The following is a 16,774-nucleotide window of genomic DNA, read 5'->3' on the forward strand; positions in this document are numbered from 1 at the left end:
TTCATGTGTTCGATCATCCTCAACCCATCACTGGCACACTGCTGGGCACGGGTCTCTCTCAGAATGAGAAGGATTAGGCCATAGTCCACCGCGCTGGGCAAATGCGTATTGGTAGACTTCACATACCTTTGAAAACTTTTTTTTTAAGATTTCTCAGGTATGCAAGTTTCCTCACGATGTTTTCCTTCACCGCCGAAGCAAATGATAATTAATGTCTAATACGCACATAACTTTGAAAAATCAAAGGTGCCTGGGATTTGAACCTCGGACCCTTCGATCGAGAGGCTGAGTTTCTTAACCACTAGGCTATCACCGATATGTTAGATACCTTGCTTTAATTACTACTGTCAAATCGAATGTTAGGGCTATAACACAACACGATATGACGTAGTGCAGTGATTTCTACGATCGTAAATTTTCACGATCACGATACAACGCCATGTCGCGATGTCGTTTCACAATCGTTTATGATCTAAATTGTTGAAGCATTTTTTTTTTCATACAATCAATTTTCATTATTCACAATGGTAAGAAATGGATATTCTCAGTATTATCTGCGTTTATGTCTCTGCTCGTTAATATGGCCCACAAATTCGGAGACATATATCCGTCTTAATCGTCGTATGTTCTTTTTGACAATATTAAAATAACGCTTGAGGAAGGGACAAAAATGCAGAAGATATTTGGTACTTCTATTTCACGCCATCATAAATAATAAAAAACATTTTAAGAAAAAATTGAACCACAATTTATCACATTCTAATCTATAGAATTATTACAAATGACTAAAATCGGATATTTATTTTGGTCCTTCGAGCCAGATACAAATCTCGTCGCAATCGTGTGAACAAATCCGTCAAAAATGTTTCAGATTTCTGTAGATGTATGTGTTATGTGTTACCTTTGGCTCTGTGCGCGTACCGCAGCGTCGTGATCGTTTCATCGTAGTTGAAGGAGGCGGGCCCGATGTTCGCGATCATGATGGTCTTGCTGTTGCCGCCCAGCGAGTCCTGCAGGATGCGCGTCAGCTTTGAATCTCTGCCGACACAATCACGCCTGACCGTTAAATGACGTAATTGATGTTTTTACGACTTCTCGTGACACAATTGTATACCATACTCTCTTTACAATATTGTAAAGTAGATAACATAGATAAATAAATTTATGCTTTTAAGATAGGTACATTGCATCCTGAAATTTATTGAACCCAGGAATATTTATAATTCATATTTTGTTGAAATTAGTATAATTATGTCACATAAATATACACATAAAATATAATAAAATGTGTATCTAATTAAATTGTCAGCTACGATATGTAGGTACGTTTTGTTAAACTTTATGTTCGCTCGGATGTCGCCGCGGTTCGCTATGACACTTTGGGTATCATAGGAGCATGTTACGTGATCAAGTTAGTATTGAGCGTTGCGTAATGTACTTACTTCAGGTCTCATAGGAGCTAGTAAGATTTACAAAAAAAGGGATAAGTGGGTAGTTAGTAGGTAATGTTAAAAAGTCGCTGCCCGCGAAGCACTAAATTAAGCGAATAGAGCGCCGCCTGTTATACTCTATGTCGCACTCACCAGGCTAATAGGAGGCATAGGGACTTATCCTTGATCAACACACTATTGTCGAAATCATCGAACTCTCTCATCAGATGAGATTGGTAAATGGTTTTGTGGGGCAAGTTGATATTTCGTGACATAACATGTTTCTACCAAAAATAATAACCAGCAAAGTTCAGATGTCAAATGAGTATCGATTCTACTTTAGTACATTTATATAATCTATGCATGTACAATTGACATATAGAATACATAAATATAGAATCAACATATAGAATCAATAAATTATACCATATTAATTTTGGATTATTACAGTTAACTACTTGTGGTACGGGAGCTAGCAACGTTTTAAAAGTAAGAATTTTAGGTCAGCTGATTTTGTGATATGTCGTCCTTCTTGCACTTTCGGTTAGAGTCTGGGCTATCTGGCTGGCGGTAGCGGTTGCGTTCATTACTGCGCATCCTACCTGTCCAGGTAATAATCCTGGATTTTAAAAACATTTTAGAAGGCGTAATTTTTATTTTTTTGTTTTTAAATAAGTCTACCTGACATACTTTTTTTATTGCCAGACATTTTTGACAATGTTAACGATGTGCCATACGCGATTTTTTTATTTTTTTTTATAAAAATTTCAAAGTATTTTATAATGTCTGTAATTTTAATATTATGTTATTTAATGATAAGAAAAACTTAAAATAAATTTGCCAGACATTAATTCGATTGTCAAGTTTTGAATTAAAATGAAAAAGTCATGAAAAGTATTGCAGTATAATGCTAGTAGTGCGAGAGAGACAGTTGCAAAATTAGTCGAGAATGATACAGAGAACCATTACAAAAGTAAATTACTTGTTACTGTCTATATAAAAAATAATAATAATAATAATTCTAGTCAGAGCAAGTTTAAAAAAAAAATTAAGCCTAAAAAGGAATATAAAATTAGATTAAAATTTAAAAAACAAAACTTTTTATTTAAATTGTTCTGATTACTAAATGTAAGTTATAAATAGTTAATATTAAGTTTTTCAAGTTATTTCAGCCTATAGTGACGTCACAAAAAAAAAGAGGCATCTTCATAATCATCATCATCATCGTCGCTGTCTTTGTCAATGTCATTCATATCATCTTCTTGGGAACTTTCGTTATCTTCGGAAACTCTATCATCTGCAACAGAAAAAAAAAATAAACAGTGTAATTCTTCTTGTTCGTTATAAAACATTTTAGTTATTATTAATAAATATTCCATTTGACACTTACTTTGAACAATAATATCTGCAACTGAGGATGGTAATTGATCTCCCAAAAACCAGACAAAATCATATTTGTCACCGTTAATGGTCCAACCGAAAGCCATTGGAGATAAAGACGTTGGATGTTTTGAGTGAGCATTTCTCCAAATTTTCGTCACGTAACGAACCCGCAATAAATGCTGTTGCAATTCCGCTTTACAGGGTGGCAAACTGGATGAGTCAAAGTTTCGAAATTTTTTGTCGAAGTTCTCATCTGATTTTTTAGACTTAAACGTACTTGAAAATAAATGAAATCGAACATCATTAACATTGGAACAATTTTTAACTCCATACATTTGACAAATAAATTTCTCCAGGGTTACAAACGTAGTTTCAAGTACTTCTTCGTCATCCGTAATTATATTATCAAAAGCTAACTGGTATTCTTTACAATTTTCTAATATTTTAAAAGGCTTAACTTTGCCTTTTCTAAAAACAGCTGGCGTGTAATCACATCCGGTTATTGCGTGGAAGCATGGTAAAGCTTTGCATAAAGAGTTACCAAGTATTCGGTGTAATTCATTGATGTTTATGTAACGCTGATGATTTCCAACACCCATATTTATCCAAATTTTCAAAGATGCTTTCAGGTGATCCATATTTCCCAGAAGTATAATTAAAATATCAGAATCAGAACAGCGTATAACAACGTCTGCGTCAAAATCGATTTGGCAAATATGAAAAATAATCCTAGAATCAGCTTCTTCGTGTTCTTCACACGATAATGTTGCCTGTCGCGCCACTGTCGTTGTCTATCTCTCTCGCACCTTCAGCTGTCTCTCTCGGACTACTAGCATTATACTGCAATACTTTTCATGACTTTTTCATTTTAATTCAAGACTTGACAATCGAATTAATGTCTGGCAAATTTATTTTAAGTTTTTCTTATCATTAAATAACATAATATTAAAATTACAGACATTATAAAATACTTTGAAATTTTTATAAAAAAAATAAAAAAATCGCGTATGGCACATCGTTAGCATTGTCAAAAATGTCTGGCAATAGAAAAAGTATGTCAGGTAGACTTATTTAAAAACAAAAAATTAAAAATTACGCCTTCTAAAATGTTTTTAAAATCCAGGATTATTACCTGGACAGATAGGATGCGCAGTAATGAACGCAACCGCTACCGCCAGCCAGATAGCCCAGACTTTAACCGAAAGTGCAAGAAGGACAACATGTCACAAAATCAGCTGACCTAAAATTCTTTCTCGAAAACGTTGCTAGCTCCTATACTATTGCATTTTTAAATAACATATAATTATCAATATTGATCTTTTAGGATTGGTTAAACGATTAACGATAAGTGACTTATCGCACGCGTCCGTCCCTAGCACTCCTAGCGAGCTCCTTCTATAATCCCGCGGGCAGCAACTGTCCAACATTACCAGTCTGTTTACTAACGCTAAAGTTGTATGAGTATTACCTGTAGGGCACGTGCGGGCTGTTCTCTGCGAGCGCGGAGATGACGTTGCCGAGCGAGGAGAGCGCCTGGTTGATGCGCGCCGCCTCGCGCAGCCGCTCCGCCGACGCGCCCGTCTTGCGCTGCCGCTCGCTGCCCGCCAGGTCCACCAGGTTCAACTTGCCCACCCTGAACACACAACGCACAACCATCGTAGATTTCTAATGTTTGTTTATATTTAATAAGAAAAATAAACAAATCACGCTAATTAAAAAATGTAAGTCTATCTATTACGGTTCAAGAGATAGAGCCTTGTGACAGACAGGCAAACAGCGGAGCCTTAGTAATAGGGTTCCTTTTTGTATCTTAATAAAAACGCGTATACATGTTCTTATGTACGCACGTAAAAAGTTATAGTTAGGAGTGTTTAGTAGAAAATAATGTTTGTATCATATCAATGCGCAAGAACAAACTATTACAAAAAAAAACACATCGAAAAATGTTTCTTGGAATGTATCGTATCGTACACGATATTAGGTCATAAAGAATATATTTTTTGTATGTAGTCTTTTCCGCAAAACTTAAGATTCTTTCTTTATTGTGGCGGTTTTAGATATCAGTTATGTAAAAATTCACTCTCATATTTTTTTCCAAACGCGTCAAAATAATAATTTCAAAAACAAACATAGTGGAAGCAATATTTAGGGCAACACACTTTGACAGGCACATAGTTAAAACTTTCTTTAATCTAGGCGCAAATACATAGAGCGAAAATTGGAAATAGATCAAACTCATTTACTATTATAGTTAATTCATTATCTCACCACATATTATATTTATTACCACATACAGAATAATAAAAAATAAGTAGGTAAATTTTATCGCGAATTAATGACGTCCACGCCAATCAAGACGTATGCACATGCACTTTCTTTTAACGCGCTTATTTAGAACTACGAGTATTTATTGTTCCTAATTACAGATTTTTACTGTCTCTTACATGATACGCATTACGCTCCGTACACTCTTACATAATACATTTACATATTACAGCAATAAAAATGCCACATATATTTTTACAAAATATTTCTAAGCCTAGATTAACGTTACACAATTCAGAAATACACAACTAAAACATGTTATTATACGGTGGATAGTACAGGACCAATCTTGTAACCGTAAACAAATCCAATATTCATAAACTCTTTGATGTGTTCAATACACAACAAAATCGATCTATATGCAGGAAATAAATTTACATTTGTCAATATACGCAAGTCTCTCGGGCCCTATGTTCGAATTGAAATCTCAGAACTGTTATAACAAGCCCTATCCGACGTCCGGTTGTCAATGAAATCGCGCATACTTGCGTCCGCTACTTTAAACGTGATGCTTTATCCTACATGATCATCTATTCTTACTTATTAGTACTTACAATTGCGTTATAGTTACTTAATTAGCTGGCTGTATTAACACTTAAACATAACGGAAGGTGAGTCGAATAACTATGAGAATTCATTAAAAAGAACCGTAGGCTTCTAAATCAAGGAATCAAGCGAAAGTAATAATCAGTGATCAGGAATCTGGTTTCCCCGGAAGCACCAAGAATGTGCTCATCCGTCTCAGGGCGTCTCGCGACTACGGAGGCAACTGCGAGTGAACTAATTTTCGCAGAGCGTTTAGATGTCAAGGGTCCTCATAGTTCTGCCACCAACAGCGTGTGGCGCGGAAACAGCGCCAAGTCACGATTCTCACTCGGAATCATTGTATTCGTATTGGGAGTGTCGTTTACACCACTTGCAACGTTTCAAATGGAGCGTTTCGAAACCTTATGCACATATCATACATGCATGTTTATATTAATAAACATGTCTACTGGATTCTAGTAAGTTATTTTCATCGCTAAAATTTACATGCCTCATATAGTGGTGAAGCTGTTTTGGTTTAAAGGATGTGATAAGACAAGTAAGACAAGTAAAGTTTTAAAGGTGGTAGAACCCTTTGTGGTTCGACTCCGGCGGCACCACCGCCACATCTATTTCTGCCTAATAACCGCAGTGTTAGGCGCTGCTGTGTTCCGGTTTGAAGGGTGTGGTAAGGGAGACATACTTATCCGAGGCGTTCCAGCTTAGTCCTCAGGGGTAGCGGCGCATCTGTGGCCGACCTCAGGTAGGAATATCTAATCCTATCTGGGGTTGATTACAGATGTCCATGGGCGGCAGTAGCCACTTACCATCAGGTGGACTGCATGCTCGTCTGCTACTCCTATATTATAAAAAAAAAAAGAAAGTAATACAGAGATAATAATATGAAGCTTTCCAACTCTCTAATACAGCAAAACAACAACAAATAAGACTGATGGAAACATCATAGGTATTTGGGGACATTAATTAAAATAAATCCTAGAGCAATAGTGATATCGTTATCGTTAAGCTCGTTTTTGGCTTCCATTGAAGAATGGCTCGGAAAGCATCGTTTCTTCCAAAGATTTTTTTGTTAATCTATCTTAACTAATAGGTATATTAAAGCGGATACGAAAACTGCTATATCTATGTTACCTATATGTATATCCTAAATTTCAATAGGACTTGAAAAATACATGGTATAAAAATTGTTTTCATTTTAATTTAAATTCACTTACAACGGAATTCTGTCGATTTCGGAATAGTTGCAGAACTTCTAAGTATAATAGCCAGAGCAACAATCACTTCACATCAAGATCGCAAGTCGTCGCGCACTTCATTTTAACAACCAAAAAACACATTCCAACTATCCACTTTCTTTAAATATAATATTTAATTAATCTAGAGTTGTTGCTAGTCCAATTAGCGACAAAGCACTGGTCAGTGGCTGGCGCGGGCGTCGCGACGCACGCACAGCCGCACGAAACACGCACCATTCAGAGCAGAACCGGCGACTCGCGAATTATCATTTACGACTGTTCTATACTTGTCTTGTTTGCTTATTGAAAGTAAAAAGTAGTCATTTGTGTATTCGTTTCACTTTTAAGTTGGAGATAAGCAATCAAGTAGTCACCTAGCATTTACCTGCTTACCATCTGCTAAACGTTTTGAGCTGTTCAGTATAGTTCGTCCCAATTACTTAAAATAGAGGCTTCTAAGGCTATGTAGTAATCCCTTTGTTCCCTGCATAGTGTATGAAGGGACTTTTATTCGCTAGATAAATAAGTTACGTATCCCTTATAAATAACAAATAAAACAATTGTCTTTGCTATTTATTTCTAGTCCAAGTCAGATAGGAGTTTCTTGCGCCGCTTCTTCTCCATAGCGAAACACCTTCCGCAGCAGTGGTAGTTTGTTGACTTGCAGAAAGTAATCTATATGAATCAATTTTGAATAAATGAGATTTGAATTTGTATTAAATTTAAATATACGCAATTGTAACGCAATATTACATAATATTGCATTACAATTGCGTTACAATTGCGTTTATTATGTAATTGTAGCTAATTGTAACGCAATATTATGTAATATTGCGTTACAATTAGCATATACAATTAGTAATATTATGTTGCAATTAGGATAAAGCATACATTTTTTTCAATTTTTTATAGGTAGAAATAATTATAAATACATTTTGGCACAATACTCGCTTCCGGATTGCGTTGGTTTTTCTTTCAGCTTCATAAATCTTTCACTCATGTTCATTCATTATCTTTCGTTGAATCAACTCACTTTCCGTACTTCGCATAAATTCAATGATCCAAAGCGGGATTGATACTTTATTTTCCGTTTTCAACTTTTTGTGTTTTCTTGGCAATATTATAAATCTCTGGGCATCAGGAAAAAATAATTTACAAAACTTCCGGCATAAAGACATAAACTGGATGCAGAAATGTCAACCAGTCAGTCAGATAGAAAAGATGTGATAAAGACGAAATAATATCTAGATGAAAACACAAACTCATCAAAAGTGGAAGATATAACTAAATAAATATAAATTTAGGAATGAGTTACCTTAAGAATAAGAAGAAAGAAAAATCTTAAGTGAAGGTTTCAGAATCATAAGTAATATTTAAAAATATTCAAGAACTTCATTTTTAAAGCACAAACAACAACATTTCTAAAACAATATTATTACATATTAACCTAGTTCGAATCAAAATGACGTCACGTAACCTAATTACAAACATTCACACGACTGTAACACATATAACAACAAATTGCAAGTTTGAAACGCATATCAGACGCTGCTTCATTTGTTTTAGAACAAATTGGCAGGAAAATTGGTAACCGACGACCACAGCGGTGATTAGGCACGTCGATATTATGCTTGGGTTATTAGCAACATTTCGATCATGAAGTGTGTTATGAACTTTGCACAAAACATTAATAATTCAAGCGTTTGATTGCATATAATAATAAAATACAATTTGTCACAGCGTGACACACCGTTTGTTTCAGGGGTTTACATACTTAATAAATTTTCCAACATTTTCATAATTAGTTCTCTATTCATGTTCTTTAACTATAAAGGCAAAATCAGTGATAGCCATGTGATTAATAAACTCGGCCTAATGATCGAGGAGTCCGAGATTCAAATCTCCGGCACGCACTTCTGATTTTTCAAAGTTATGAGCGTATTAGAAATTAATTATCACTTGCCTAAACGGCGAAGGAAAAGATTGTGAAGGAACCTGCATATCTGAGAAATCTTAAAAAAAAAGTTTTCAAAGATATGTGAAGTCTACCAATTCGCACTTGCCCAGCGCGGTGGACTATGGCCTAATCCTTTTCATTCTGAGAGGAGACCCGTGTCCAGCAGTGGGACAGTAATGGGTTGATGATGAACTTTAAACGTTTTTCTATCAGGATTTGCAACGATATGTTATAAATTAATTTGCAAAAGCGTAAACAAACGTCGGTGTCGTAGAAACATCACACCAAGCCCGGTCGTGCAGTAGCTACATACATAATGTGTAGGTCCTGAATACATGTGCTCATTCTGTACTAAGTTGCTTATAGCGTGTGCAGTTTTTATTACTTGCTCGCTTTATTACGACAGTTTACTGTTACTTCTTGTTATTATATTCTTCAATCTTACGTTGTAATCTTTAATAATTCTGTTATTTTCTAAGGGTTTCTTCGCTTATCAAATAACTCTACGATTCCCTATAGAGCCGAGTCAATCAAAGTTATAGGGAAGAACGAAAACAATATCAAAATTGAACACATCTCTCAAGTGACAAATATTACTACTACAAAGTTTAATTTACATTTGATTTATACAACATAAAAGTTGATTATATTGAAGATGTCAAGGTTGATAAGAATAAGGAACTAGTTACTGAAGTCTGAAGCCTAAGCTATTCTTGTCACTGGTTCAACTACGAGCCAGTACTGAAAGGCAAAAATAATTAAAAATGGAAAGCATTCTACCATTAGTACTTTCTCTGCAATGTTAAAAGTTTTCAGTTTGAAGGCTACGAAACTTGAGTTCCAATGCCAGAAATCTCTTTATGTTTGAAAGTCGGGCGGTGGCTCGCCGCGGTGGCGATAAGGCACGCTCTGCAGCCCTAGTACTTCATGACCCACTAAGCAGGCATTGAAGCCGGCGCGCCACTCCGCCCGCCGACCGGTCATTCTGTTCAGTTTAGCCGGTGCAGTCCTAATTACGTATTTATGAAATTTGGAGATCTTTGCCTCGTTTTACTTAGATTTTAGCTAACTAGAAATTTATCTCTATACAATTTACTCAATTTTACTCAAGTCTATACCCAAAATAGATAGTCGTATTTATTTCATGACTCGCGTGATAGAGCGGTCGCGACCACGATACCGGTCTAACACGCAGTGGGATCTGGATTTAATCCCCGGTCGGACAGATATGTAAATTATAAACTTTGGTGTTTCAGTCGTTAGTCGCAATGGCACCCTATGGTACCAACAACACAGGAAAATCTTAATGTGTATCTATGAGTGTAAAAAGTGTTATGTATTTATTTCAAGATAAACAAATAAAATAACCCATGTATGGTAATATTAAGTGCTCAGGTTTTTGTAGTTTTCTACGTATTTGCCTTTTAAACATGAATATTAAAATACCTGCGTTAAGCTGTAAGTGAGTAAGAAGGTCTCTAGAGATCAACCTTACTTAGGTAAAGACCTCCAAAGGCAATTATTTGCATAACACATGCGACCTACCACGTTACTGGGCGATCTATTGAAATGGTGTATACGTTCATTCAATACTTAATAATATTAACGATATGATGTCGTAGCGAGACACGTTGCGACATCGATGTGATGTCGTGTCGTGAAAATATAGAGTGCATCGTAAAAATCACGATACGGCAGCGCAACATGGTACATTCACAACGGCGTGATATCGTGCCGTGTCGTTCAACTTTTTAATCATACAGCAAAACGTCGAGAGCAGTTCAAATCTCCGGATAATGCATGCATTTTTTTCTTCGAATTTCTACAACTTTACTGGACATAGCCCATAGGACCACGAATATCACACGACATGACTTCGCATCGTGATCATGTTTTTTACGATGCACGTCGTAAATTTTCACGGCACCGAACTTGTCACGATGTGGCGTTATATCACATCGTCGTCATATCGTAGTATATGAGTTTTAGGCCTTTGATTGTTCACAAGTGTGCGTTTTCAACACGACAAAAACAGCGGTTATGTAGTTTCACATAATAGAATGTAACGTGGTGCCACAAAAAGTGATCATAGGTCAGTACGCAAGGTGACCACCTACCTACCACCTCAGTTTTATATGGGCATTTGAGCCATTGTAAAGTTGTAACCAATAAGGCGACCCACACAAGTTAACACAAAAATCTACACAAGATGACATAAAACTCTATTTACAAAAATATTATCGGTGCAGGTGCTAAAAGCTTTAACGTAAGATCGAGTACGGAAATGTCACAACCACAAATAATTGTCAATAAAACTGTCCTTCTCAACATGATGTTTATTTACCATGATTCATGTATGATATTATAAAAATAGCTAGTTTTTTAAGTATCAAGGGCAACCCATACAAGTCAACGCAACACAACGCAACGCCAAATACAGATCAAACGTAAATATTTACCTGAGACGCACGACCAATTACCGCATTCTAGTACACTCGCGCACAACTGTGTTACATATCAGACCATCATTTATAGTTACATTGAAGCTCCATACACGTAACTGTTACATTTGTCTTTACAACGTTTTTAATTGCTTATTAACGAATCGGGGTTTTTTAGTGTTTACAGTAGCGCGTCTCTCCCCTTATGAATATATATCCCGACCCCCTACTATTCTCAGTTGTTTCCAACATTTAACGTCAAAATTCGATTTTCCTATTACATTTCGCACTTCGCAACGCTACCCGAAGTATAAAGGCTTTGCAACCCAGGGGGTCGCAACCCTACCTTTGAAACCACTGTTGTAGATTTATTATGATTTGAATTAGGTACAGAGAAAAAATATAATGTTCGTGACCAGTTGCTTTTTTCTGCAGCAAATGCATTCAGTGTTGATTTAATATTCAAATATTATATTTATTGCAACGTTACTTACATGCAATCATCAATCACGTTTGCATTTTAAAATTGACATTGTAAATGCATTTTACGTCGTTTTAATATTTACTATTTGTATGAAAAAGACAGAATGGTTCATAACACTATTAGAATCAATATGTGTTGGTTACACGAGTGGCTAATATTGGTTTGCTCAGCAAATAGCGAGCTGAGTTATGATCACGATTTGTTTGAACTGTTTGACACAATATTTGTGTGGTCATGTTAACGTTTTCATACTTATTCCTTACATAATTATAACGTAGGTGTGGTATTAATATGTCATTCTTTAAAAGCTTAATAATTGTCTATTAGAAAATACTACTTCGTTTTCGTGACTTGTCTTAATTCAGATTCCAGATCATAAATTATTTGCCGACCAAATGTTCAGATTCGATCAGCCCCTTTTGAATGATTGAATAACTAACATTTAATCATGCAATCTTCCACGTTTATCATATTAATATGATTAAATAATAGAGATAATATTAAGATACGTTAACTAAACACATAAAAGTACTAATTATGAATAATTATGAACGGTCAGGTACATGTCGAGAAAAATATTACAAATGTGCATAATTATTTATTTAACGCAAGATGTTTACCTCAGTTACAGCCTGTTGATATGCACAATTATATTTTTTGTTTCGACCGTTCAACTTATATTGTTAAGATGGTAATAAAACCAAGCCACGAAAATATATCTGACGCAAGAAAAAACGTAAAAAATATAAACAGTGATCTCATAACGTCGTTAAATCGCTAAATGCATGCGAACTGCAAGTCGCAAGCACATTACAAGGTGACGGTAACATTCATATAAGCTATTTAAATGAGGTGCGAATGGTTAGTTAATTTGTTCAACATATTATTTCCCTTGGCATTACTACAGTATTTTACCAAAGCAAAGTAATAAAAGCAAGACAGAATAAAGAAGTATTATAAAGCAAAAAAAACCTAACTGCTTAAAAATATAGCTATGTTACTCCCACAATTTAGTTTAATATATTGAATAAAACATACATAAGTTCGAAAAACATACCCTACGCAGTCATTAGTTACTAAAATGTATTGAAAAATATAATTAGAGGATTAAAAATATATATTAAAAAATAATTTCAAAATATTCTCTACCATATTTGACATGTTCTGGAATCTGAACAAAAAATACACTTATATAGAATGATTTGCAATATCATTCAAATCATTAATCGTAATGTAGCGTACGTTATAACTGAATGCCGAATAATCGCTGCCTACACACAATGCAAATTAGTAGACCCTGACACATTTACTTAGTTATTCGCTCAAGAAGATGAAATTTAAAATAACTTACATGATCGTGCTTAACAATTGTTTCGATACCTCACTCAAAATCCTTCAATACGAATGAAATGTACTTCCATAGCTCTGTTCATGCTGCTAATAAGCGAACCCTAGATAATAGCTGTAAGTAATCCTTTACTTTCAGTAATAATTTATCTTACTAATAATAACTGTGAAACGGTTGACATTAGCGAAATAGGTCGATGGTTAAAGAAATATACACAACCCGATTTTATTTTTTATTTTTTTGCGAGAGTGTGTTTAAGGGAAGTATGGAGAGTGCGCTTTTGAAGCGTGTTTAGATGTGGCATCGAAATATTGCAATTACGTAGCGTAAGGCAACATAATATGTATTTCTACCCAAGCATTGGTATAAAATAAGAACGTACATATTTTTTATCGGACGACTTATTAACCCTTATGCACACGAGTGTACACGCTAATAGAGTCGTACTGTACGGGAAACGTTGGTCAGTAGCTATCGGTCCTCATATCGGACATTCGGCGCTAACACCGGTACAACAAATTAAATAATGTAATTTATAAATTAAGATCATTTTATGTACCTTATCCTTATGCAAATAAAGAAATTGAAATTGAAATTGAAACACAGGCACGTCATTGATCGCGGGTCGCGGCGACGGGCTGACTGCTGGAGGTGTGTGGGCGCTTCCTATGAATCAACTTGTATATTTGAGTATTACGGAATTGATTAAATAATTTTATGTAAGAGTCGATTATTATAGAGCTGTGACATAGGTAATTATCATATTACGAGTAAAATTTAATACGTTTCCTGTTAAGAATGATGAGAGCTTTTTTGCAAAAATCACATGCGTATTCAATAGAAATGCACAATTTAGTGCAATAAATATAATTAATAAATTAATTGTTTTAAATTCGCCATCATACTTACCCACTAGAATAATCATCATTTTTTAAACAAGCTTATTTTGTATTCTTTTCAGAAAACCCTTACATTATAAAAAAAGATCTAAAAACTTTTCATAAGAAATATTGGTCAGCGTCCGCCATACTGGATTTAGAATTACGTCATTAAGCTAATCATGGATTATCATTTAAACCAAATGTGTATGAAAAATATTCAGATCAACCGGTTGGGGTTAAAGTTTGAAATTTATTTACAAGGTTTGATCCGCTTATACAACAATCTAACAAGTAAAATTAAATCAAATTCTGTAAGAAGCATACGACGAATTAAAAGTCTCATATAAACCAACTTTTTTAAAAGCAAAAACCTTTTCCAAAGCATTTGAAAACATAGAGCATTTGAAAACAACTTTAAACATGCACAGAGGTGCATTAGTAATGATTAAATTAACAGAGTGCATCAAAGGATTGCTCACAATCTGTAAACAAACACACGACCGACATTGCACTCCGAATGCTTCAATACGTTTACATAACACTGCGGAGATATATCGCTCTCCTTTAATTAAATCGCGTAATGCACTTTCAATGGCATCTTAAACATTTATATGTTCGAAAGTATGCACCAAGAAATGATAGGTATCATTAAGCTCTGTTATTCCTTGAATGTCGTCAACTCATTACTTGTGCAAGTTTTCTCACCATGTTTTCCTTCACCGTTGAAGCAAGTGATAGTTAATTTCTAAAATGCATATATGTACATAACTTGATAAATCAGAAATGAATGCCTGGGATTCAAACGTCGGAATCCGCGATGAAGAGGCCGAGTTTCTAACCACTGCACTTTTGAATAATATGTATCTAATAATAACCTCGTTATATTATGCTTTTATAAAGTTATGAGTATCATAAAGGTCGGTTATATCTTAAATATTTGTCAAGAATTGGCTGACTAACATAATTCTCCAATGTTTGTTCCACCCTCAAACTTTCTTTTGAAATTCACCGAAAGGTTCTTCTGGTCAAGGTTTGCGGAACTCTCAGCATGGCGGGATGCCAATGTTTTTCATCTCGCATGCCAGAAATGCAAGGAATAATTTGCAGTTAAGCTTGGCTACGGAAACTACATTCATCTATATGAAAGTGTTCTAATTTCTTTTGTTTACGTAATCGATGTAGCACAACGGGCATGCGAGTTAAGTGGTGATGAAGTCATGGTGGTTCGATTTCAGCCCAAATTAGGTCAGGTGCGCCGCTATACATGATGACTATGTTTCAACGACTTATATAAGATCTGACTATCTCTATATCACCATCTCAGACTACAGCCACACTAGTAAAAATAGAACACAGTATCGCAATTACCACTAATATAATACAGGTTACATGCCGATATTTTTTATATAGAAGTACCTACGACAAATGAGATAAGATGAGAATTATATATTTTTTTTTTATAATTTAGTTTTATTTATTAACTTATGTTACAATCTTTTATAAATCTACATTACATTATTCATAAAAAAAAACAAAATTACAATATATATATATATATATAAAATCACTACCTGTCCTTAACAGTATGAGTATTAGAAATATTATGTATCTAAGTATTATATCTATTTATATATGTATATATTACATTATATGTATATATTAATATATATTTATGTTTATGTATTATAATATTAATCATGTTATATATTATTTTGAAGTGCACGCTGTACTACCATCATTTAACCATTCTCCAATCTCAGGTCTGCTGGAAGAAATTTCTTTAGAAATAAGCAGTGCCTTTGCACTAAATTTTAGATATAAGCTCTCTTTTGTATTGTATTTTTGTGTGCATAAATAAATAAATAAATAAATAAATATATATATATATATATATATATATATATATATATATATATATATATATATTAAAACTATATTTATGTGCATATAAACAAAAAAGGGAATAAAAACATCAAAAATAAAACAAACCATCTAAAATAGCCGTGTGAGGCATGGTTCCCAAAACTACATTATAGAATTGTATTATATTTATTCTCTAGTAACTTAGCATAACAAGTCTTATAACATTGTTCTATACCTAGAAGCTTATTCTACGTTCTACATGAGGGATGTCTGCGCCCCCTGCGGCCACCCTCCCTCCCTTAGTAATTTCATGTAACGACCGAAGTTCCTAATTGTCTGCAGTCGACAGAGCCATTGACGAAACCACCCCAGCTTAGACCCTCAGACGTAGATACCTTCTCTAAATATTTAGGGTGGCAAAATGGATTTTATAGAGACTAGCGCTAACATAGACATGAAATAAACTTGAATAATGATCGTTTTGAGCAAGCAATTCATTAATTTTGGAAGTTATAACTTCTAAAGCGCGTTTGGGAAAACAGATCAGTGTATTTCAGCGTGGGACGAAGTTGCGCGAGTGGACGTAACTCATAAGTTAAGTATTTGTACAATTTACTTTCGTTTATTGGTCCTTTATTCGAATATAATACTTACTGAAAATGCTGAGTTAAAAAGGTTCATTTGTTTGAAAGCATAACCTTGCTAAAGAAGTATAACATAAATATTACTTAAGTAGCTTTTGTTTTTTGATGATTGAATTCTCGTACAAACTTATCTGATAGGTATCAATGCTATAATTTTATCAATCATAATGCACTACATAAACGATATAGGTACCCCTATAATGTTTATAACTGATTATTATAATGATATAAGGTTTT

General features: G+C 34.5%; 1 protein-coding gene across 4 annotated transcripts in view; it reads right to left on the minus strand.

Moving 5' to 3' along the window:
• The window catches only part of LOC140754533 (kinesin-like protein Klp68D), a 57,652-nt gene that overhangs the window by 9,785 nt on the left and 31,093 nt on the right, over window positions 1-16,774 (minus strand). For all 4 annotated transcript variants that reach the window (XM_073089577.1, XM_073089576.1, XM_073089575.1 and 1 more), the window contains 2 exons: window positions 4,282-4,446; window positions 902-1,038 (listed from right to left, as the gene is read on the minus strand). In XM_073089577.1, coding sequence (XP_072945678.1) covers window positions 902-1,038; window positions 4,282-4,446 — 302 coding nt within the window. The remainder of the gene's footprint in view (window positions 1-901; window positions 1,039-4,281; window positions 4,447-16,774) is intronic.

The sequence above is a fragment of the Epargyreus clarus genome, unplaced genomic scaffold, assembly GCF_041222505.1.
Source record: "Epargyreus clarus isolate Ecla_fem2 unplaced genomic scaffold, WU_Ecla_fem_2.2 ptg000029l, whole genome shotgun sequence".
Taxonomy (NCBI): domain Eukaryota; kingdom Metazoa; phylum Arthropoda; class Insecta; order Lepidoptera; family Hesperiidae; genus Epargyreus; species Epargyreus clarus.